The 17063-nt window shown below is 49.4% G+C and overlaps 1 protein-coding gene across 2 annotated transcripts; it reads left to right on the top strand.

Annotated features, from left to right (window-relative positions):
- The first annotated feature begins 7738 nt into the window (after positions 1 to 7738).
- On the top strand, positions 7739 to 15230 carry MYC (MYC proto-oncogene, bHLH transcription factor). 2 transcript variants are annotated; one of them, XM_083622176.1, is made up of 4 exons: positions 7739 to 7803; positions 7940 to 9368; positions 10856 to 11594; positions 14027 to 15230. In XM_083622176.1, exons 3-4 carry the CDS (start codon positions 10874 to 10876, stop codon positions 14584 to 14586), a joined length of 1281 nt encoding a protein of 426 aa, XP_083478302.1. In that variant the 5' UTR covers positions 7739 to 7803; positions 7940 to 9368; positions 10856 to 10873; the 3' UTR covers positions 14587 to 15230. The 2 variants fall into 2 exon arrangements, with proteins under 2 accessions (XP_083478302.1, XP_083478303.1); XM_083622177.1 differs by lacking the exons at positions 7739 to 7803; positions 7940 to 9368 and adding an exon at positions 10012 to 10636.
- The last annotated feature ends 1833 nt before the right edge of the window (positions 15231 to 17063 follow it).

Raw genomic sequence — 17063 nt, forward strand, 5'->3', positions numbered from 1 at the left:
CTAGCAAAAGACCTCGACATGGTGACTTGACCGAAAAGAACAAGGACTTTTTTTCATTTGGAAAATATATAGAAGAGAGGGCAAAATTCAGCTAAGCGCATGCAGAATTGTGTTATAGGATGACGCTGATGATAATAATAATTTTATTTTTTATAACCCACTCATCTGGCTGGGTTGCCCCCCAACCACTCTGGGTGGCACACAACAAAAATTAGTAAAAACACAAACCTACATCAAATGCTAAAAACTTCCTTGATGTCTTTTAAAAATCACATAGCTGTTTATCTCCTTGACATCTGATGGGAGGGTGTTCCACAGGGAGGGTGCCACTACTGAGAAGGCCCTGTGCCTGGTTCCCTATAACCTCACTTCTCACAGAGAGGGAACCGCCAGAATGCCTTTGGAGCTAGACCCAAGTGTCCGGGATGAACGATGGGGGTGGAGACGCTCCTTCAGATATACAGGACCAAGGCTTTAAAGGTCAACACCAACATTCCCATACTGGGAGCCAATGTAAATCCACTCCCAGTCACATTCTGGATTGGTTGGCTGCAACAACTTTTGTGTCTGGATTTTTATTTCTTGAAATATGGCAACCCTATATGTACTTTCCGAGTCACCTTCAAAGTTAGCCCCATTTAGAGGATGGGGTGTGTGTGTGTGTGTGTGTGTGTGTGTGTACACATGTATTCCCCCCCCCCTTCAAGTATTATTCTCCACTTAATCAATTTTGCAAATTGAAAGGCTTTAGCCAAAGCATTTTTCAGAATGGAAACCAGTGGGATCCAAAACCAATTAAAGGCCTCTCACCTCTGACCTCCAGCATAACGAAGGGGTGGTGTTTTGATCAGAGACCAGCTGAGGCATGCGAGTCCAGGGTCCAGGAGAGCAACAGGAGTGCCTCAGTGAATGTGCTCCCAGTGAGATTCTACCATCACCCTCTGAATGTGGGCAGAGTAGAACGGAATGATTCCATTCTCACTGCCAAGAAAACAGATGCTGGAACAGAGCCAAGGAATTTCCTTCCATGGAGATGAAGTAGCTTTGGTCCACCAGTGCTGCCCACACATCAGGTGCGAGCAGAATTAAAGCTTGCAGGATCCGAAAGTCAAGTGGGAAATGGAGGTTGCAAAATGGCGCAGAGCCAATTACCTGCTGCACCCCAACAAGCTATACAGTGGTACCTCGGGTTACATACGCTTCAGGTTACAGACTCCACTAACCCAGAAATATTACCTCGGGTTAAGAACTTTGCTTCAGGATGAGAACAGAAACCGTGCTCCGGCGGCGCAGCAGCAGCGGGAGGCCCCATTAGCTAAAGTGGTGCTTCAGGTTAAGAACAGTTTCAGGTTAAGAACAGACCTCCGGAACGAATTAAGTACTTAACTCGAGGTACCACTGTACAATGAAATGATCTCTGTAAATAAGGACAGCTAAGGACCATTTCAGACGGAGGGGGATTTGGCAGGTGTATTTTTCGCAACATTGACGCAATATTAATTTCAGTTGCTTTCAACTCATACTAAAAATCTTGCTGTTTTGTTTTGTTTTTGTAAACAGCTCTGCAGTTTTCTACAACCGTGCGGCATGTAAATTTTATGAAATAAGTAAACAACGGTGCATTCTTGGTGAGTTTATACTGGACCGTTGACACACCGTTCTGTTTTATTGGTTGTTCTGCAACATTACCGCATTATCGCCATGGGGAATAAGCAAGAAAAAGGAAGATAAGAATAAAAGAGGCTCAATAAAAGGGCTGAGGAAACAGACCACCAATAGGCAGCAAAATCATCACGGGCCCATCAAACGCCTATGAAAAGTTAACACAAGGCACCAAAAGGATGTTGATGATGGTGCCAGGTGAGTTTCACTGCAGAGAATGTTCCACAAGCAATTTTGGGTACCACAGTTTAAGAAGACAAGCTGTAATGTGTGCAGAGGAGGGCAGCCAAGATGATTAAGGGTCTGGAAACCAGGAACTGTTGGAGCTGGGTATGTTCAGCCTGGAAAATAGGAGACTGAGAGGAGATACAATAGCCATCTTCAAATATCTCAAGGGCAGATGTTAAATTATTTTTGTATGCCACAACTGTTGCTCGTGTTTTGTTAGGTAAAAAGCGGAAAACCCAAGAATTACCAACGATAGAAGAATGGCAGATGAAGATGATGGATTTTTCGGAGCTAGCCGACCTAACCGGAAGAGTCCGCGACCAGAAGGAGGAGGAGTATCCGGAAGAGTGGATTAAATTTAATGATTATTTAATTAAATATGTTAAGTTAAATTAACTGAAAACAGCTTGCAGATACTTAATTGGCTTAGGATTTTATTTATGTTAAGTGATGAATTCATATGTTTAATTTCATAATGTGGAGATCTAAGGATGTTAATGTTTAAGTTAAATTTTACAAAGAACTGCGATTTGGAAAACCGTTAAAAGGATATGCAATGAAATTCAACCAAGGGGAAGCGAGGAAGTCACTTAACAATGTTAATAGGAGAAATTTACAACAAGGCTATGATTTATGTTTGTTTGTCTTATGTGTTTGTTTGTTTATAATGTTGTGAAAACCAATTAAAAAAAATTGGGGGGGGAATCAAATATCTCAAGGGCTGCCACATGGAAGATGGAGCAAGCTTGTTTTCTCCTGCTCGGGGGGGGGGGCAGGTAGGACTCGAACCCATGACTTCAAGTTACAGCAAAGGAGATTCCGACCACTGGCAGAGGAAGAGGAGTGCGGGGCGAGCACCCTGCCCCCAGCAGCACGCCCCCCAGGGTGCCATCGCGGCTGGCCCCCCCCGCCGCCCATGCTAGGCACCCCACCCCTGCAGGCGGTGTGCAAGAAAGACCTACCATTAGGGCTGGGTGATATATCAATATATCATCCAAAACCAGTTCGAAGTCCATATCGTGATATTAGTTTCATAATTTTTATCTGGCAAAATATTGCGAATAGTGATGTGTGTGTGTGTGTGTGTGTGTGTGTGTGTGTGTGTGTGTGCTATGCAACAATCACAATGTGGGAAAAATTGTGAAGCCAGCCAATGCCCTCTACATAGCTCCATCCTTATTTCAGACATTGTGATATATCAGTATATCGCAATGTTTAGCTGTTGATTTATCACGAAGTTGGAAACCAGATATCGCACAGCCCTATTGTTTACCTCTACAAAGTTCCATCCTTATTCCAGACATCATGATATATTGGTATATTGCAATGTTTGGCTGGTGATATATCGCGATGCTGAAAACCAGACATCACCCAGCCCTACCTGCCATGTAAGGGTTGCTGTGTGATGAAAGAGAGATCACACAGGTTGCCTTGTGGTTAAAATGTGGGTGTCGAGTGGTGTCCAGAGTACTTTTGGACTGTTAGGGCAGAAGTCAGGGAGACCAACCTTAGGAGGATACGGAGGATACAACCCCTTGATTGGTTGTAAGTAACCGTGTAGCAGGTGGAGATGGGCTGAGCTTGGTGGTCCCATCTGCCCAGGCTGCTGGACCTTGCAAACTTTAGAGTTCCTCAGAGCTTTTCTTAAAAGATGGAAGACATGCATTCCGAGATTTTCCATTTCATATGAAGGCTTCCCAGCCCAGCACTCAGAAGATACTGTATTGGTACTCAATATCTGCCCGATGAACACACCTCTGCTCTGATGAGAGGCAACCAAGCTCAACCAAGAACAAATTGAATTATCAGGGTGACAGCGTCATTTCATTGTGGCTCCTCACAGCTGCCTTTTGTGCTCAAATCCAACATGGCAGGAAATGCCCACCAATCAATTATGCCTGTTTTTCAGTACACAGCAGGCCTAGCCAAGAGGCGACAATGGACTTTGGAGAAGTCCCATTGAAAGGCCGCTAAATGGTTCTGAACGTGTTCCAATTGCTCGCAGATTAAATTACGTTGAAAGTCATGCACACAAACACAAAAATAAAAATGCAAGGGAAATGGATGTATGAAGAACTGCTAGGAATATAAAGCTTTTTTATCGCAGAAAACTGAGAAATTACTTTTGACATCCTGGGGGGCGGGGCGAGGTCTGTTTTCACAGTGGCATTGTGTTTGTCTTTGTCGCGGAGATTCAAGTCTCGGAGTTCATTGCCAGGGCAGTAAGTTAGATCTCAAGGACATCAGCTAGCCAACCACACCTGTGATCTAATGTGCAGGTATGCTAGACTGCCAAATGGGGCTGGGGCAGCTACTGCACATACAAACCCAATACATCTGAAGAAGTGTGCATGCACACAAGAGCTCATACCAGTAACTAACTTAGTTGGTCTCTAAGGTGCTACTGGAAGGAATTTATTTTAATTTTATTTATTTTGTTTTGTTTAAACCCAATACAGTGGTGCGAACGGGATCCGTTCCGGAGCTCCGTTCACATCCAGAAGCAAACGTAACTAGCGACAGCACGTCTGCGCACGCGTCGCTTTTTGCCGCTTCTGCGCATGACGTCATTTTGAACGCATGCGCATGCACGAGCGGCAAAACCCGGAAGTAACGCGCTCCATTACTTCTGGGTTGCCGCGGAGCGCAACTCGAACGCGCTCAACATGAAGGGTTGGGGGCTTCATCAACATGAAGGGTTGGGGACTTAGCATTTGCTGAGCAACCTTTATATGTCCAGCGGTCCTTTGTCAACAAGCTATGCCCTAGTTATCTCCCGCTTGAACTACTGCAATGCACTCGACGTGGGGCTACCTTTGAAGGTGACTGCAATTAATCCAGAATGCAGCAGCTAGACTGGGAGTAGCTGCTGAGACCATGTAACACTGGTCCTGAAAGATCTTCATTGGCTCCCAGTACGTTTTAGAGCACAATTCAAAGTGTTGGTGCTGACCTTTAAAGCCCTAAACGGCCTCGGCCCACTCGGCCCAGTATACCTGAAGGAGCATCTCCACCCCCATCGTTCTGCCCAGACACTGAGGTCCAGCGCCGAGGGCCTTCTGGCCGTTCCCTCCCTGCGAGAAGTGAGGTTACAGGGAACCAGGCAGAGGGCCTTATTGGTAGTGGCGCCTGTCCTGTGGAACGCCCTCCCACCAGATGTCAAGGCAATAAACAACTATTTTACTTTTAAAAGACAACTGAAGGCGGCCCTGTATAGGGAAGTTTTTAATGTCTGACGCTGTATAGCTTGTTTAGCTTATACATAAATCCGGCACTGTTCAGAGGTACAGTGGTACCTCGGGTTAAGAACTTAATTCGTTCTGGAGGTCTGTTCTTAACCTGAAACTGTTCTTAACCTGAAGCACCACGTTAGCTAATGGGACCTCCTGCTGCCACCGCGCCACCAGAGCACAATTTCTGTACTTATCCTGAAGCCAAGTTCTTAACCCGAGGTAATATTTCTGGGGTAACGGAGTCTGTAACCTGAAGCGTATGTAACCTGAAGCGTATGTAACCCGAGGTACCACTGTATAATGCTTTGGAACATGCGGGGTCCATTGAAACGTACATTTATCCGTACTAATCCCTGCCTTAATTCTGCCTAATCCCTGAAAAAGCCACATAATTTTGTGCTAGAGAAATTAAGGCCAGGAAACAGTACGCACACACGAAAGTAGCGTGATAAACCATTTTTTGCACATCAAGATGTAGTTAGCAGCACAGGAGCAAAACCACTAAGAAAAAACTGTTTGGAGAAGCCCCTGTGGCTTTAACAGAAAGGCTGATCACCTGTGAGAACCAGAAGGTAGAAATGTCCCTAGTCATCTGCTGAAAAATGATTGTCAGCTGTTGATCCCTCGAGATCGACAGCTGCTGCTAAGGCACAAAAGCAAGACAGCCCTCTTTTATCGTAGTCAGTTGGCAACTCTCTTGCAGGCAAAAGAAACTCAAAAATGCAGGGAAACTTCTCTTTTAAAGCGACTCAAGACAAACCTTTATTCTGGGAGCAGCAGCTCCTTGTGCGGTTGCAAGCAGTAAAAGAGAGGTTGAGAGCAGTCATAAGGAACCTGCCATTTATTACTTAACTAATAATATTAATAACAGTAATCTGAGTCACGAACTTCCCCAGGAGCCCCGCCCCTCCCTTCAGCCTTTGACTTCTTCGCCACTAGAGGGCGGGATTACTTTACTTTAGCCGGCGGGCTGGCACGGTTTATAGCCGGCTGTGCAGAGAGAGCCAAGTTTGACAATACTTGTGCAAACACGTTTGAGCGTGCAATGTAACAAGTGCTCCTTCCTGCCTCCTTTTAAGGATGTGCATTTCTTCCCAGCCAGCCTGCAAAGCCTCTGGGCTGAATGGTCTATGCTTTGCAAAGGAACGGAGGATGCAAATCATTATTAGGGCTGGATCTTTTCTTAAAGTTTCTTGCAAGATTCTGGAACAGGGCGGGCCTTTAGATCTGCATTATTGCTGCTTCTGCAGCCCCGCTTGCCCTATGCCCGTTTACTCGGAAGGAAGCCGCGCCAGTTTCAAAGGGGCTTGCTTCCAGTTAAACGCCGCATGCTTAAAACCCTGCTGTCAATTTCTCAAAAACCCACCCTTTTGCTAATCTGAGTTTTCTCCAGCAGAAAGGGCTTGGCCAGGGGTTGTGGTCCGGCTTCCTTTAACAGCCCTATTCAGCTGAAAGGGTTGAGGAGATAACAGAATTAGAATTGCAAGTCTTTTTTAAGGGAGCATTTGATGCAGTCAGAGTCATTTAACAATGGCGTGTTTACACTTGAAACCCGATTTAATCTAACCCGAGTCGTCGCTTGGGGGCTCTCTCCGGAAAACTAATCTGATCAGGGCCTCGCCTTCATTAGCATGAGACAAATCTTCCAAACCGGATTATTTGCACTTAAATCGGTTACTGGGCCTCAAGCAAATTTAATCATGCCAATGAAAGCACTCGATTGAGTTTAATACACAGTCCTCCACTAAAATGACACTGGACTCCTGTGTATGTTTACTCGGAAGTAAACCCCACAATGCCCAGTTTTTGGAGGGGAGGTGTTGCTGCTAGGTTAGTGCGCAGTTTAAACCGATTTAAAATGTCTGTTTAACAAAAGAAGGGTTGCAGCCTGGGCTGTTGGGTTAGTTGAAAGCGTTCTTGAGTGAACATTAAACGGAGATTTAAAAGAATGTTGTGAACCTGCAACCTGCGCCCCCATCCGCCAAAACGCATGCGGATCTTTTTTTGGAGCGGGCTGCGAGGTGTGCTGCTTATTTCCCCTGATGAAATAGTGGAGCAATAATCCCCCGAGCTAATTTTTAATCCGAATTCTTTGGGCATCCGAACAACTTTTGAGAGTCTAGATACAAACGGGCCGTGCTCCCCTCCTTCTACCAACTCTTACATACACAGGTAAGCGTTGCTGAACTCAGTAACCTTCACCTCCCTCTCCTCGCATCGCCCCAAGTCAGCGCCCGGGAGCGACGCCAGATTCCCGAGTCTCGTGACATCTTCTTTCTTCACTGCCTCCTGGCCCTGCAAACTCTCGTGCTTTTTAAATACACGCTGAGATCCTCAGTCCTCCTTAAACTAGCGGGCTGCGGTTGTGCGCTGCAAATCCGGCGTTTTTACTCGGGAGTAAAAAAAAACCCACCGCACTTGCTTCGCAGCAAACATGCAAAGGAGGTTTAGGATCCCGTCCAAATCTCTCCAGGGAACCCAACCGACTTAAGTGCAAAACGGCTTGCGGGGAAGCGTTATTCCATGCACACGCCCCACCAGAATTTGCAGCAAATTGGGGCGAGGGGCGGTGTTTGCACTGCGAAGGCGTCGCTTCCGAAACGGATCTGCGAAGTCTTTTGGCTTGCACTCCCTAGTCGGAAGTGAGCCCCGTTAAAACTCGACGGGGCTTTACTCCCAGGTAAAGAAGTGTGCAATGGAAAGCATTGCATGTTCGTCAAATTATCCACACAAGCGGCAGACCGCCAGCAGTGAGCTCTCTAGACGGATTATATCCCCCAAGTAGCTGCTTTTTCTTCTTTCTTTTTTTTTTGCAGTGCGGAAGAAACCGGGGCAGATCCTGAACAAAACGCTCCCACACACCCCAAGAGGACAGAGTTTGTGTGCAGGGGGGTGTGTGTGTGTGTGTGTGTGTGTGTGTGTGTAAACATCAGCCAACGGCCACCGACTAGACGGCAGCGCGGGGCCCCGATCCCTTGCACGCCTTACTCGCAAGTAAGCCCCACTGATTCCAAAGGGGTTGCAAGCTTGCGCACCGGCCTTGCAGACGCCGGCTAAGGCGCGCGGAAAAGCAAGCCAGCGCTTCTTCCCCGGGAAAGTGCAGGGGTGCGTGCGCACGCAATATACACACATATACACAACCCAGCACCTCTGCAGGGCGCGCGGCTCGCTCGCCACTACAACTCCCGACTTTTACTATGTTTACTTCCGCCGGCCCCGTGCGGCGGGCGCGCGTAACGTAAAGAAAGAGGCGGCCGGGCTGAATTAAACCGGCCCAGCGTCAGCTGCTGCCGTTACCGCCCCTCCTCCCCGCCTTTAACGCAGTGCAGAGCGCGAGCGAGCGAGCTCTCCAAGCGCAGGCTGCGGGCGCGCCTCTTGCAAAAGGAACCCCCCTTCTTTCTCTCCCCATTGCTTTTTGCCAGCCCGAGACCCCTTCCCCAATCGGCCCCCCACTTCTGGCCGCCGGTTTCCGAGCATTTCCCCGCCGCTACCCCCGGGTGGAGCGAGGGAGCGAGCGGGGAAGGCGGCACCCCCCTCCCCTCTCCAAGGCGCGCGTTTCCTCCTTCTCCTCGTCTCCACCCAGCTCCTTGTTGCAGCCCGTATGCAAAGCTCGGCTCCACAGTTGGCGGGAAAAAGGAGGCGGAGCGCTTAGCCCTGCAAACCTATAAAAGGCCTGGCGCGCCGGAGTCATCACTACTTTGCTTTCGCAGAGCCGAGGGGAGGGTCCGGCTCGGCTTGGGAAAGGCGCCGCCGCCGCCGCTGCTGCCGCTACTACTACAATCTTACTACTGTTGCCGCCGCTGCCGCCGCCTTTGCGGGGAAGAAATAAATAAATAAATACCCCACCGAGGGCGCGCGCCTGTCCGCCGTCACCCCGCTGCGCGCGCCTCGGCGCGCCCCCCTTACCTATTCCTTCTCTTACATCCCAAGGCGCTGCTCCTTTTTTTATATAATTAAAGGCTTATTTTTTGGACTCTTGAAGAACTCTTCGAACCCGGCTTGCTGCATCGCTCCCTGGGATTTACAACCGAGATCTTTTGACGGACTGCTTTTGCTTTTTTTTTTCTTTTTGCTTTTTGAGGGATTTACAAGGAAAGGGGGGCCCGAGCAGATTGCCGTCCCCCACTTGGTGGCTTTTTTCTTTTTAAACCTGCGTTCGTTGGCTCCCCTTTTCTCATAGATATATCCGCAACGTCCCAAATAATCGACCCGCTGTCTTTTTTAGCCGGGACCTGGGAGGAACCGGTAAGTCCGGCCTTTTTAATTTTTATTATTATTATTCTGCCGGGATCTCTCTGGCTTGCTCTTTCTTGGTGCGTGTGTGGATTTTTGTTTGAGAGGCGGGATATCTGAATTTCGCTTAGGCGAAAGTGATCGGTTGTCTCCAGCGTGTCCGAGTGAAGCAGCCCGGCACGCATTTTATTTATTCCTCTTTCAAAGGAGGCGGGCTCCCAGCGAGCTTTGAAAGGGGGATTTTGATGAGGAGCTAATTTTGCATTGTTAGGACCGTAGTGGACCTAGATTTCTCGGGGGGAGCGCCTAGATATACCGCTTCCTCTCCTGTCGAAGCTTTGCACTGAAATTGCATTTGCAAGCTGCTGGTAATTTGTTCATGCGCTTCGCGCGTGGAGAGGTTGGGGTGGGGACCCAGTTTCAGGAAAATTGGGGGGGGTCTCTCTTAATCTGCCTGCCCGCCCCGGGGTGGAGAGGAGGGGAGGTTCATGTGTTGCGCGGTCCTAAGAGTACTCTTGCAAAAAGGTTGCTTCCAACCCGTTTTGGGAGGAAGGAAAAGGGAGACCTTAAGAGGAAACATTCCTCTTGGCGGACGCGGGATCCTTCGCCAGGGCGCCGCCTGGGTTAATACCCCCGGATATACTCCAGCGGGGCAGGCGGGGGAGAGGTACGACGGTACCTCGGGGCGCTTGTACTCCAAAGGGGCGGGGAGCCGGAGAGCCGCAGGCTCGTGGGGGCGGCAGGAGATGGGAGTGAATCCCAAGTGGATTTTTTTTTTTAAGGTGGCGCCGGTTCGAATCCCGGGGACTCTCGGATTGAGCCCTGATACTCATTCACAGAGCAAATTTATGCGTGTCTCGTCGGGGGTGGGGGGTGCCTGACGGGGCCTCGCTTGGCGTGGGTGACACTAGATACCGGATCCTTCTCCCCACCCCCCTGTGTCCGAGGTATAGGCTCGCAATGCATTGTGCGTTCCGGACGGCTCTCCCCGCGCATTGCGATTTTCGGTGCGCGCTGACGGTGGGGGCGTTTTGCTTCGGAAAGGAGGCGGGAGCCGGACTCTGGCGAGCCCGTTCCTCCTCCTCACGTCGAAGGCGGTTTAGCCGATTGGTAGCAGGGAACAAAACGAAGCCGCCTTATCAGCGTCGGAAGCGGAGGGCGCGTTGCATTGAACCGAGCGGGGAAACCTGGCCGAGGGTGTCGCCGTGCGCCCCGGCTCTCCCAGCCGGGATGACCCTCGTTAACTTTGGGGGGCGCTGCCTTCCTGACTGCTCTCTTAGGTAACTCGTACTCCCCGCCCTCCATTTCCAGGCGTTCTCATGCGCCTCGACGGTTGTGCATGCAGACGCGGGGTAGTTAGTCTGGGTTACTTTACCCCGCTGTTTTGTGTGTGTAGAGTAGGGTTTTGTGGAGTCCTTCGGAGAGGGGCATGCATGGGATCGAGGCCCCGCAGCAGCCCACAGCTAACCGGTTCCCCGTCTTCTCCCCGCCCCTTTTAGGCACTGTCCCCAGCCACCATGCCTCTGACGGTGCCCAGCTTCAGCCGGGCATACGATTACGACTATGACTCGGTGCAGCCGTACTTCTACTTCGAAGACGAGGAGGAGAACTTCTACCTGACGGGGCACCACCGCGGTTGCGAGCTGCAGCCGCCCGCGCCGTCGGAGGACATCTGGAAGAAGTTCGAGCTGCTTCCCACGCCGCCTCTGTCGCCCAGCCGCCGCTCGAGCTGCTTCCCGTCCAGCGCCGACCAGCTGGAGATGGTGACGGAGCTGCTGGGCAGCGACGTGGTCAACCAGAGCTTCATCTGCGACCCGGGCGACGACGCCTTCGTCAAGTCCATCATCATCCAGGACTGCATGTGGAGCGGAGGCTCCACCGCCGCCAAGCTCCAGCAGGTAGTCTCCGAGAAGCTCGCCTCCTACCAGGCCGCCCGGAGGGACGGCGCGGCCGCGGCGCGCAGCGGCAGCCTCCCGCAGCCTTCCCCGACGGCGCCCGCCGCCTCCGCCTCCTCCTCGGCTTCCTCGTCCGCTGCCTCTTCCGCCGCCGCGTCTCCCAGCAGCGCCTACCTGCAAGACCTGGGCGCCACGGCTGCCGAGTGCATCGACCCGTCCGTCGTCTTTCCGTACCCGTTGAGTGAGAAGCCCCCCAAAGTCGAGGCCGCCTCCCCGGAGCCTAGCCCGGCTCCGTTGCTGGTTCAGGACACACCGCCCACCACCAGCAGCAGCAGCGACTCTGGTGAGTAGCAGCGATACTGCCCCCTCTGGACATCCTTTCTTTTTTTCGGGGGGGGGGGAGAGGTTAGTGCATTGACTGCAGTGACCCTAAATATGCATGTGGGGGGTCCAGAGTTGGGGAGGAGGGCTAAGCAATTTGGGGGTGTCAGGGGGGGAGAGCAAGGCTGCACTTACAGTTGGTAAGGATTAGAAAGGCATGAAATATTGGGTGTTTGCCAGTTTCCCAGCGGTTAGGGGAATTGGAAAGGGGGGTGAAGCTACTTTCCTTTCATGCAGACTGAAGGTTGCAGCCAGTGCTGGCCCTCCTCAGAGTAGACCCATTGAGATGAATGGAGGTGGCTGACTTGGTTCCATTGATTTCATGGGGTCTGCTTTGAGGAGGGACCTAGCTGCATTCCACCCTCAGGCTGTTCCACCACCACCACCACACACACACACACACCCCGTCTGCTTACCTGGGAGTAAGCCACACTGATCAAAGGTGTGCACTGCAAATCTCCCTGCAAAAGCATCTGCAGGACCAAAGTTATCTGTTACCTCCTCCTGGCCCTCCTCCAATCCCGTCTCCAGCCAACTTCACCCAGGGCATATGAAGTGGTCAGCTGCCTTTTCGCAGGGAAAAAAAGGTGCAATGCAGTCCTCATTCCAGCCATTCACCATTCCTGGCCCCTCCTATTGGAGGGTTGCGTGTTTGTGAATGAATGTTCCCATTGTGCAGATGGGAACACTGATCCTGAGCGGGAATTTATGCTTAAGCCCTAAGACTTGGAAGGATTTGAAACCTAGGGATACGACTGTTAAAAGTCATAACTGCATCCTATCCAGGCTTAATAAACTGTGGAGGAGAGAGGAACAAACTCTTGTTCTGTGAAAACACTTTTTTTTCTGGGTTTGTTCACACTGGAACTTCTGTTTAACCTTTGAGATAACTTAAATCCTAATGGAATGTGTTGTATTTATTTTACGCCACGCACTGGCTGATAGGAATCCCTTCGTCTTTCCTTCTCCCCCCCTCCCTTCCAATTTTAAAAAATAATAATTTCAAGTTCCTCCCCCTTCTAGCATATGTGTGTGTTCTCATCTCTTTTTCTCCTTCCTTTTAAAAAAAATGCCACGTTAGCAACACACATGGCTGGGCTTCCCAGGAATTGAATTTCCTGGAGAAAGTCGACCAGGGAGGAATGGGGGAAAGGAGGCAGCCCGTGCTGCTTAGATTTCATAATGGGGTCAGGGCAGGTCGTTGGAGCGGGAATTTTAAACCCACGGGCTACCCTGTAATCAAATATATCTCCTACTTGTATTTCCCACGTGGTGGTGGAGAGTAAACTGAGAGTTAGGGAGCGCAGTTCAACAGGTGCAGAGAAATTTCTGGGGTGGAGTAGGAGAAAGTTTTCAAGGTGCTCCGAAGAATCCCAGCCTGCGTGTTGTGTAAGCTTTTAAGGGTGTGCCTGCATCACCTTCAATGCTGTCACTCTCCTGCCTTTGAGCACTTGCATCAACCTGTCCCAATTCTCACAGTGCATCTTTTCCCAACACAAGCAGTCCTGACCTCCTGTAGGTACCAGGCTTGACACGTCATGTGTGAACAGGGCCGTTGGGGGCATGGCCGGCAGCCGTTTTGGGGTGCTTTGCCAGGAATTCCTGCCAGCCCTAATGGGGTTCTTAAGATCTGTTCGTGGAGGCAAGCTAAGGGGGTTTCCTTCCGTGGGCAAAATGCTGAACCAAACACTCGCCTCCTGTCTTTGGTGAACTGCTGTTCCAGAGTTGTGCAATTCTGCAATTTCAACATAGGGAGATCTGAATCTAAACAACCATCTTTCTTTCGTTGCATAACAAAATTACAGTTCCCAGCAAGAAGGGGAGAATGCAGACTTGCTCCTGAAAGCAGAGCAATATTTTTTTTTTTCTGCTTGGTTTAAGGCAGGGTTTCCTCAGCTGTTTTTGGACTACAACTCCCATCATCCCTAGCTAGCAGGAGCAGTGGTCATGGATGATGGGAATTGTAGTCCAAAAACAGCTGGGAAACTCCTGGTTTAAGGCGAACTCCCATCAGTCCAAGCCAATATGGCCAATGGTCAGGGATGATGGGAGTTGTAGTTCAGCAACTCTCCAACCTGTGAGTCAGGAATATTGAGCTGGGTGGAACGAGGTTGTTACCACTGTTCTGGGGATAAGCCATGCAATATTGAGTGGATACTTCTGTTGCTTAAATCGGGGTTTCCCAAACTTGATTTTACAGCTGTTTTTGGACTACAACTCCCATCATCTCTAGCTAGCAGGACCAGTGGTCCTGCATGATGGGAACTGTAGTCCGAAAACAGCTGTAAAATCAAGTTTAGGATACCCTGGTTTAACTCGTATAACTGTAAATAGGCTGTTGTTGTTTTAAAAAAACTTACCTTGTTTTTTCCTTGTGTTTTTCTTTTCCCCCAGAAGAGGAAGAAGAGCAAGAAGAGGAAGAGGAGGAAGAAATCGATGTGGTTACAGTAGAGAAAAGGCAGCCCGCATCGAGGAAATCGGAGTCCGGTACGCACAGGAAGCCCCACCACAGTCCCCTGGTCCTCAAGCGGTGTCACGTTCCCATCCACCAGCACAACTACGCTGCTTCTCCGTCCACCCGAGTTGAATACCCATCTGCCAAGCGGCTAAAGTTGGACAGTGGCCGAGTCCTCAAACAGATCAGCAACAACCGCAAATGCTCGAGTCCGCGCACCTCGGACTCCGAAGAGAACGACAAGAGGAGGACGCACAACGTCTTGGAGCGCCAGCGGCGGAACGAGCTCAAGCTGAGCTTCTTTGCCCTGCGAGACCAGATCCCCGAAGTGGCCAACAACGAAAAGGCCCCGAAAGTCGTCATCCTCAAGAAGGCCACGGAGTACGTCTTGTCCATCCAGTCGGACGAGCACAGACTGTTAGCCGAAAAGGAACAACTGAGGAGGAGGCAAGAGCAGTTGAAAAGCAAACTCCAGCAGCTCAGGAACTCTTGTGTTTGAAAACAAAAATGGAAAAAAGGGGAGACATCGTGTAGATTGGGATGGACATCGATCGGGGGGGAAAAACGTATAAGAACTTTTGTGCTTTTTTAAAAAACAAAAACTATGTACTGATGGACTCAACAATGTGTGAAAAGCGGAATTGTTGCAATTGCATGCTCGACAACTACACAACCTTGGCCTGCCCTTGGTGCGGGGCTGGCCTGAACCTCAAAACTGCCTCTGAACTGATAAAACTTTGGGCAGGAATCTTCTTCATGCTTTTGGGGGATGAACATTTCCTCTTAACCTTTTTCTTTTTGTATTTAAAGCGTCCCATCCCCCTCCTTCCTTTCTTAAGGTGATTTACAGGTGACGCAGAGTTCGTCACCGCATCTGTAAATATATTTACGCAGCCTAATGACCTGTACATATCTTTATTAAAAAAAAATCTTTATAGAAAAATTTAAAGAAAATCCTGCAATGCTTAGTTGGTTGTGGCAACTGAATTTATAATTGTCTTGAACCTTTTCGTGCCATAACATTTCACAGAAACTTTTGGTCGTTTTTATTTAAGTATCTTTTTGTCATTTTTTTAAAAAAAAGAAAGAAAATGATTTTATTTTGTGTTTCTAGATAAATAAAATATTTGCCCTAAATTGTAAGCAGCTGTGGCTTGCACGTTTTCCTTGGCCGATGGATTTCTAAAGGTATAATTTCCAGGAAGTGCAGCAACGAGTGGTTTTTTAAAGCCAGGGTTTCCCAAACTTGGGGCTCCAGCTGTTTTTGGACTACAGTTCCCAACATCCCTGGCCGGCTAAGGATGATGGGAGTTGTAGTCCAAAAACAGCTGGGGATCCAGGTTTAAGCAATGGAAACTCTGGTTTAAGCAATGGAAGTAATTTAAACCTGGATAGCTCAGTTGGTTGCAGCGTGGAGCTGAATAACACTAAGGTTGCAGGTTCGATTCCTGCATTGCAGGGGCTGAGCCAGGTGATTCTCAGGGTCCTTTTCAACTCTACATTTCTATGATTCCATGTGGCTGAAAGCAGTGCCCTAATATTGCATGGCTGAACACCGGATCAGTGGTAATAGCTTCCTTAAAACATGGCTCCAACCAGCTCACTATTCTCGGCTCACAAGTTGGAGAGCCTTGCGGACCCCCTCTCCAGATCTTTCTGAACCACAACGCCCATCATCCCTGACCAACGGCCATATTGGCTTGGGCTGGTAGGAATTGGGATCCTCTGTCTAGATTTCCCACCCCTGGGTTACACTGCCTGCGTGTCTCTGCAGCATCAGACAATAAGCCCTTCCCAGTTTTACGTAAACCAGGCATGGCCAAAGTCCTTTTGGGTAGCCTAATCTGGCCCTCTGTTCGGTAAAAGCCTGAAAAAAAGGTCAACAGCTTTGGTCGGCCCTCACGGCCCTTCACTTCATCAAATGTGGCCCTCTTTGAAAAAAGTTTGGACACCACTGACGTAAACAATGGTTTCTGCAAGACGAGGCAGTGTGTGTGCCTGTATTTACACATCATTTGCATGCCATTTCCAGCACGCTTCCAATTAAAAAAGATAAATAGCAGGAAGTTATTATCCTGTCTGCTGTTATGCAAACCAGAACCTCACATACAATGTGTGTTCTTTATCCCTAGTGGACTGTCGTGTATTTTTGGGGAGAGGGCACCAACTGCCAAATGTTTAGAGAAGAGGGATAGGCTGCTAAACCACACCGCGACACACACACACACCCAGCTTAGAAAAATGGCACCTGTAGAGGGGAACTTGCAATACATGATTTTTACCAGACTTGAGACGATGAAAGTGCTACGTGACCGTTGCATCTCTGACTGAGCCGAGGATGCTGGGAATTTTAAGCTGGCACAGGAAATTCCTCACTCAGCCACAGATCCTAATCATCCCGATGCATCTTGCTATATGGTGGTTCCCATAAAAAGGTATAATATACCCTTTTAATAATAATAAACAGACTTTAAAACAAAAGGAGGAGGATTCAGGGCCTGGCTGAACTGCAAACTGCAACAGAAAGCGACTGCCAGTTCCTGCTGTGTGTTCTTTTGATTCCAGGAATAATAATAATATTTATATGCCGCCCCCTCTGACTGGGTTACCCCCCAGCTACCCTGGGTGGCTTCCAACAAGTTAAAAGGTGATGGGAGAAACCATTAAACTCTGGCAGAGGAAATGCACTGTGTGATGAAGCCCGGGACCCGGGTTCAAATTGTGTACATGGATGTAGAATGTGTCTCTCTCCAGCTCTTGCTGAACTCCCAGCCCATGTTGCCAATAGTCAGGGATGATGGGAGTTGTAGTCTAGCAACTTCTTTAGGAGTAAGCAGTTAGTACCAGGCATGCATACTTACAAGGGAGTCCCACGAAATGCAGTAGATGTTACAGCAAGCGTGCTTCGGATGGGGCTGAAACTCCCCCAGTAAGTTTCCCTTCTTCATTTCAGCCTTTTTGATCTGCTGCAGAGAG

The sequence above is a fragment of the Podarcis filfolensis genome, assembly GCF_964270895.1.
Source record: "Podarcis filfolensis genome assembly, chromosome: 7".
Taxonomy (NCBI): domain Eukaryota; kingdom Metazoa; phylum Chordata; class Lepidosauria; order Squamata; family Lacertidae; genus Podarcis; species Podarcis filfolensis.

What these genes read in the sequence shown, in the direction of transcription:
- MYC (XM_083622176.1), top strand. Translation starts at nt 10,874, where the DNA reads ATGCCTCTGACGGTGCCCAGCTTCAGCCGGGCATACGATTACGACTAT. An exon ending in CAGCAGCAGCAGCGACTCTG is followed by an intron (nt 11,595 to 14,026) that starts GTGAGTAGCAGC and finishes CTTTTCCCCCAG; the next exon opens with AAGAGGAAGAAGAGCAAGAA.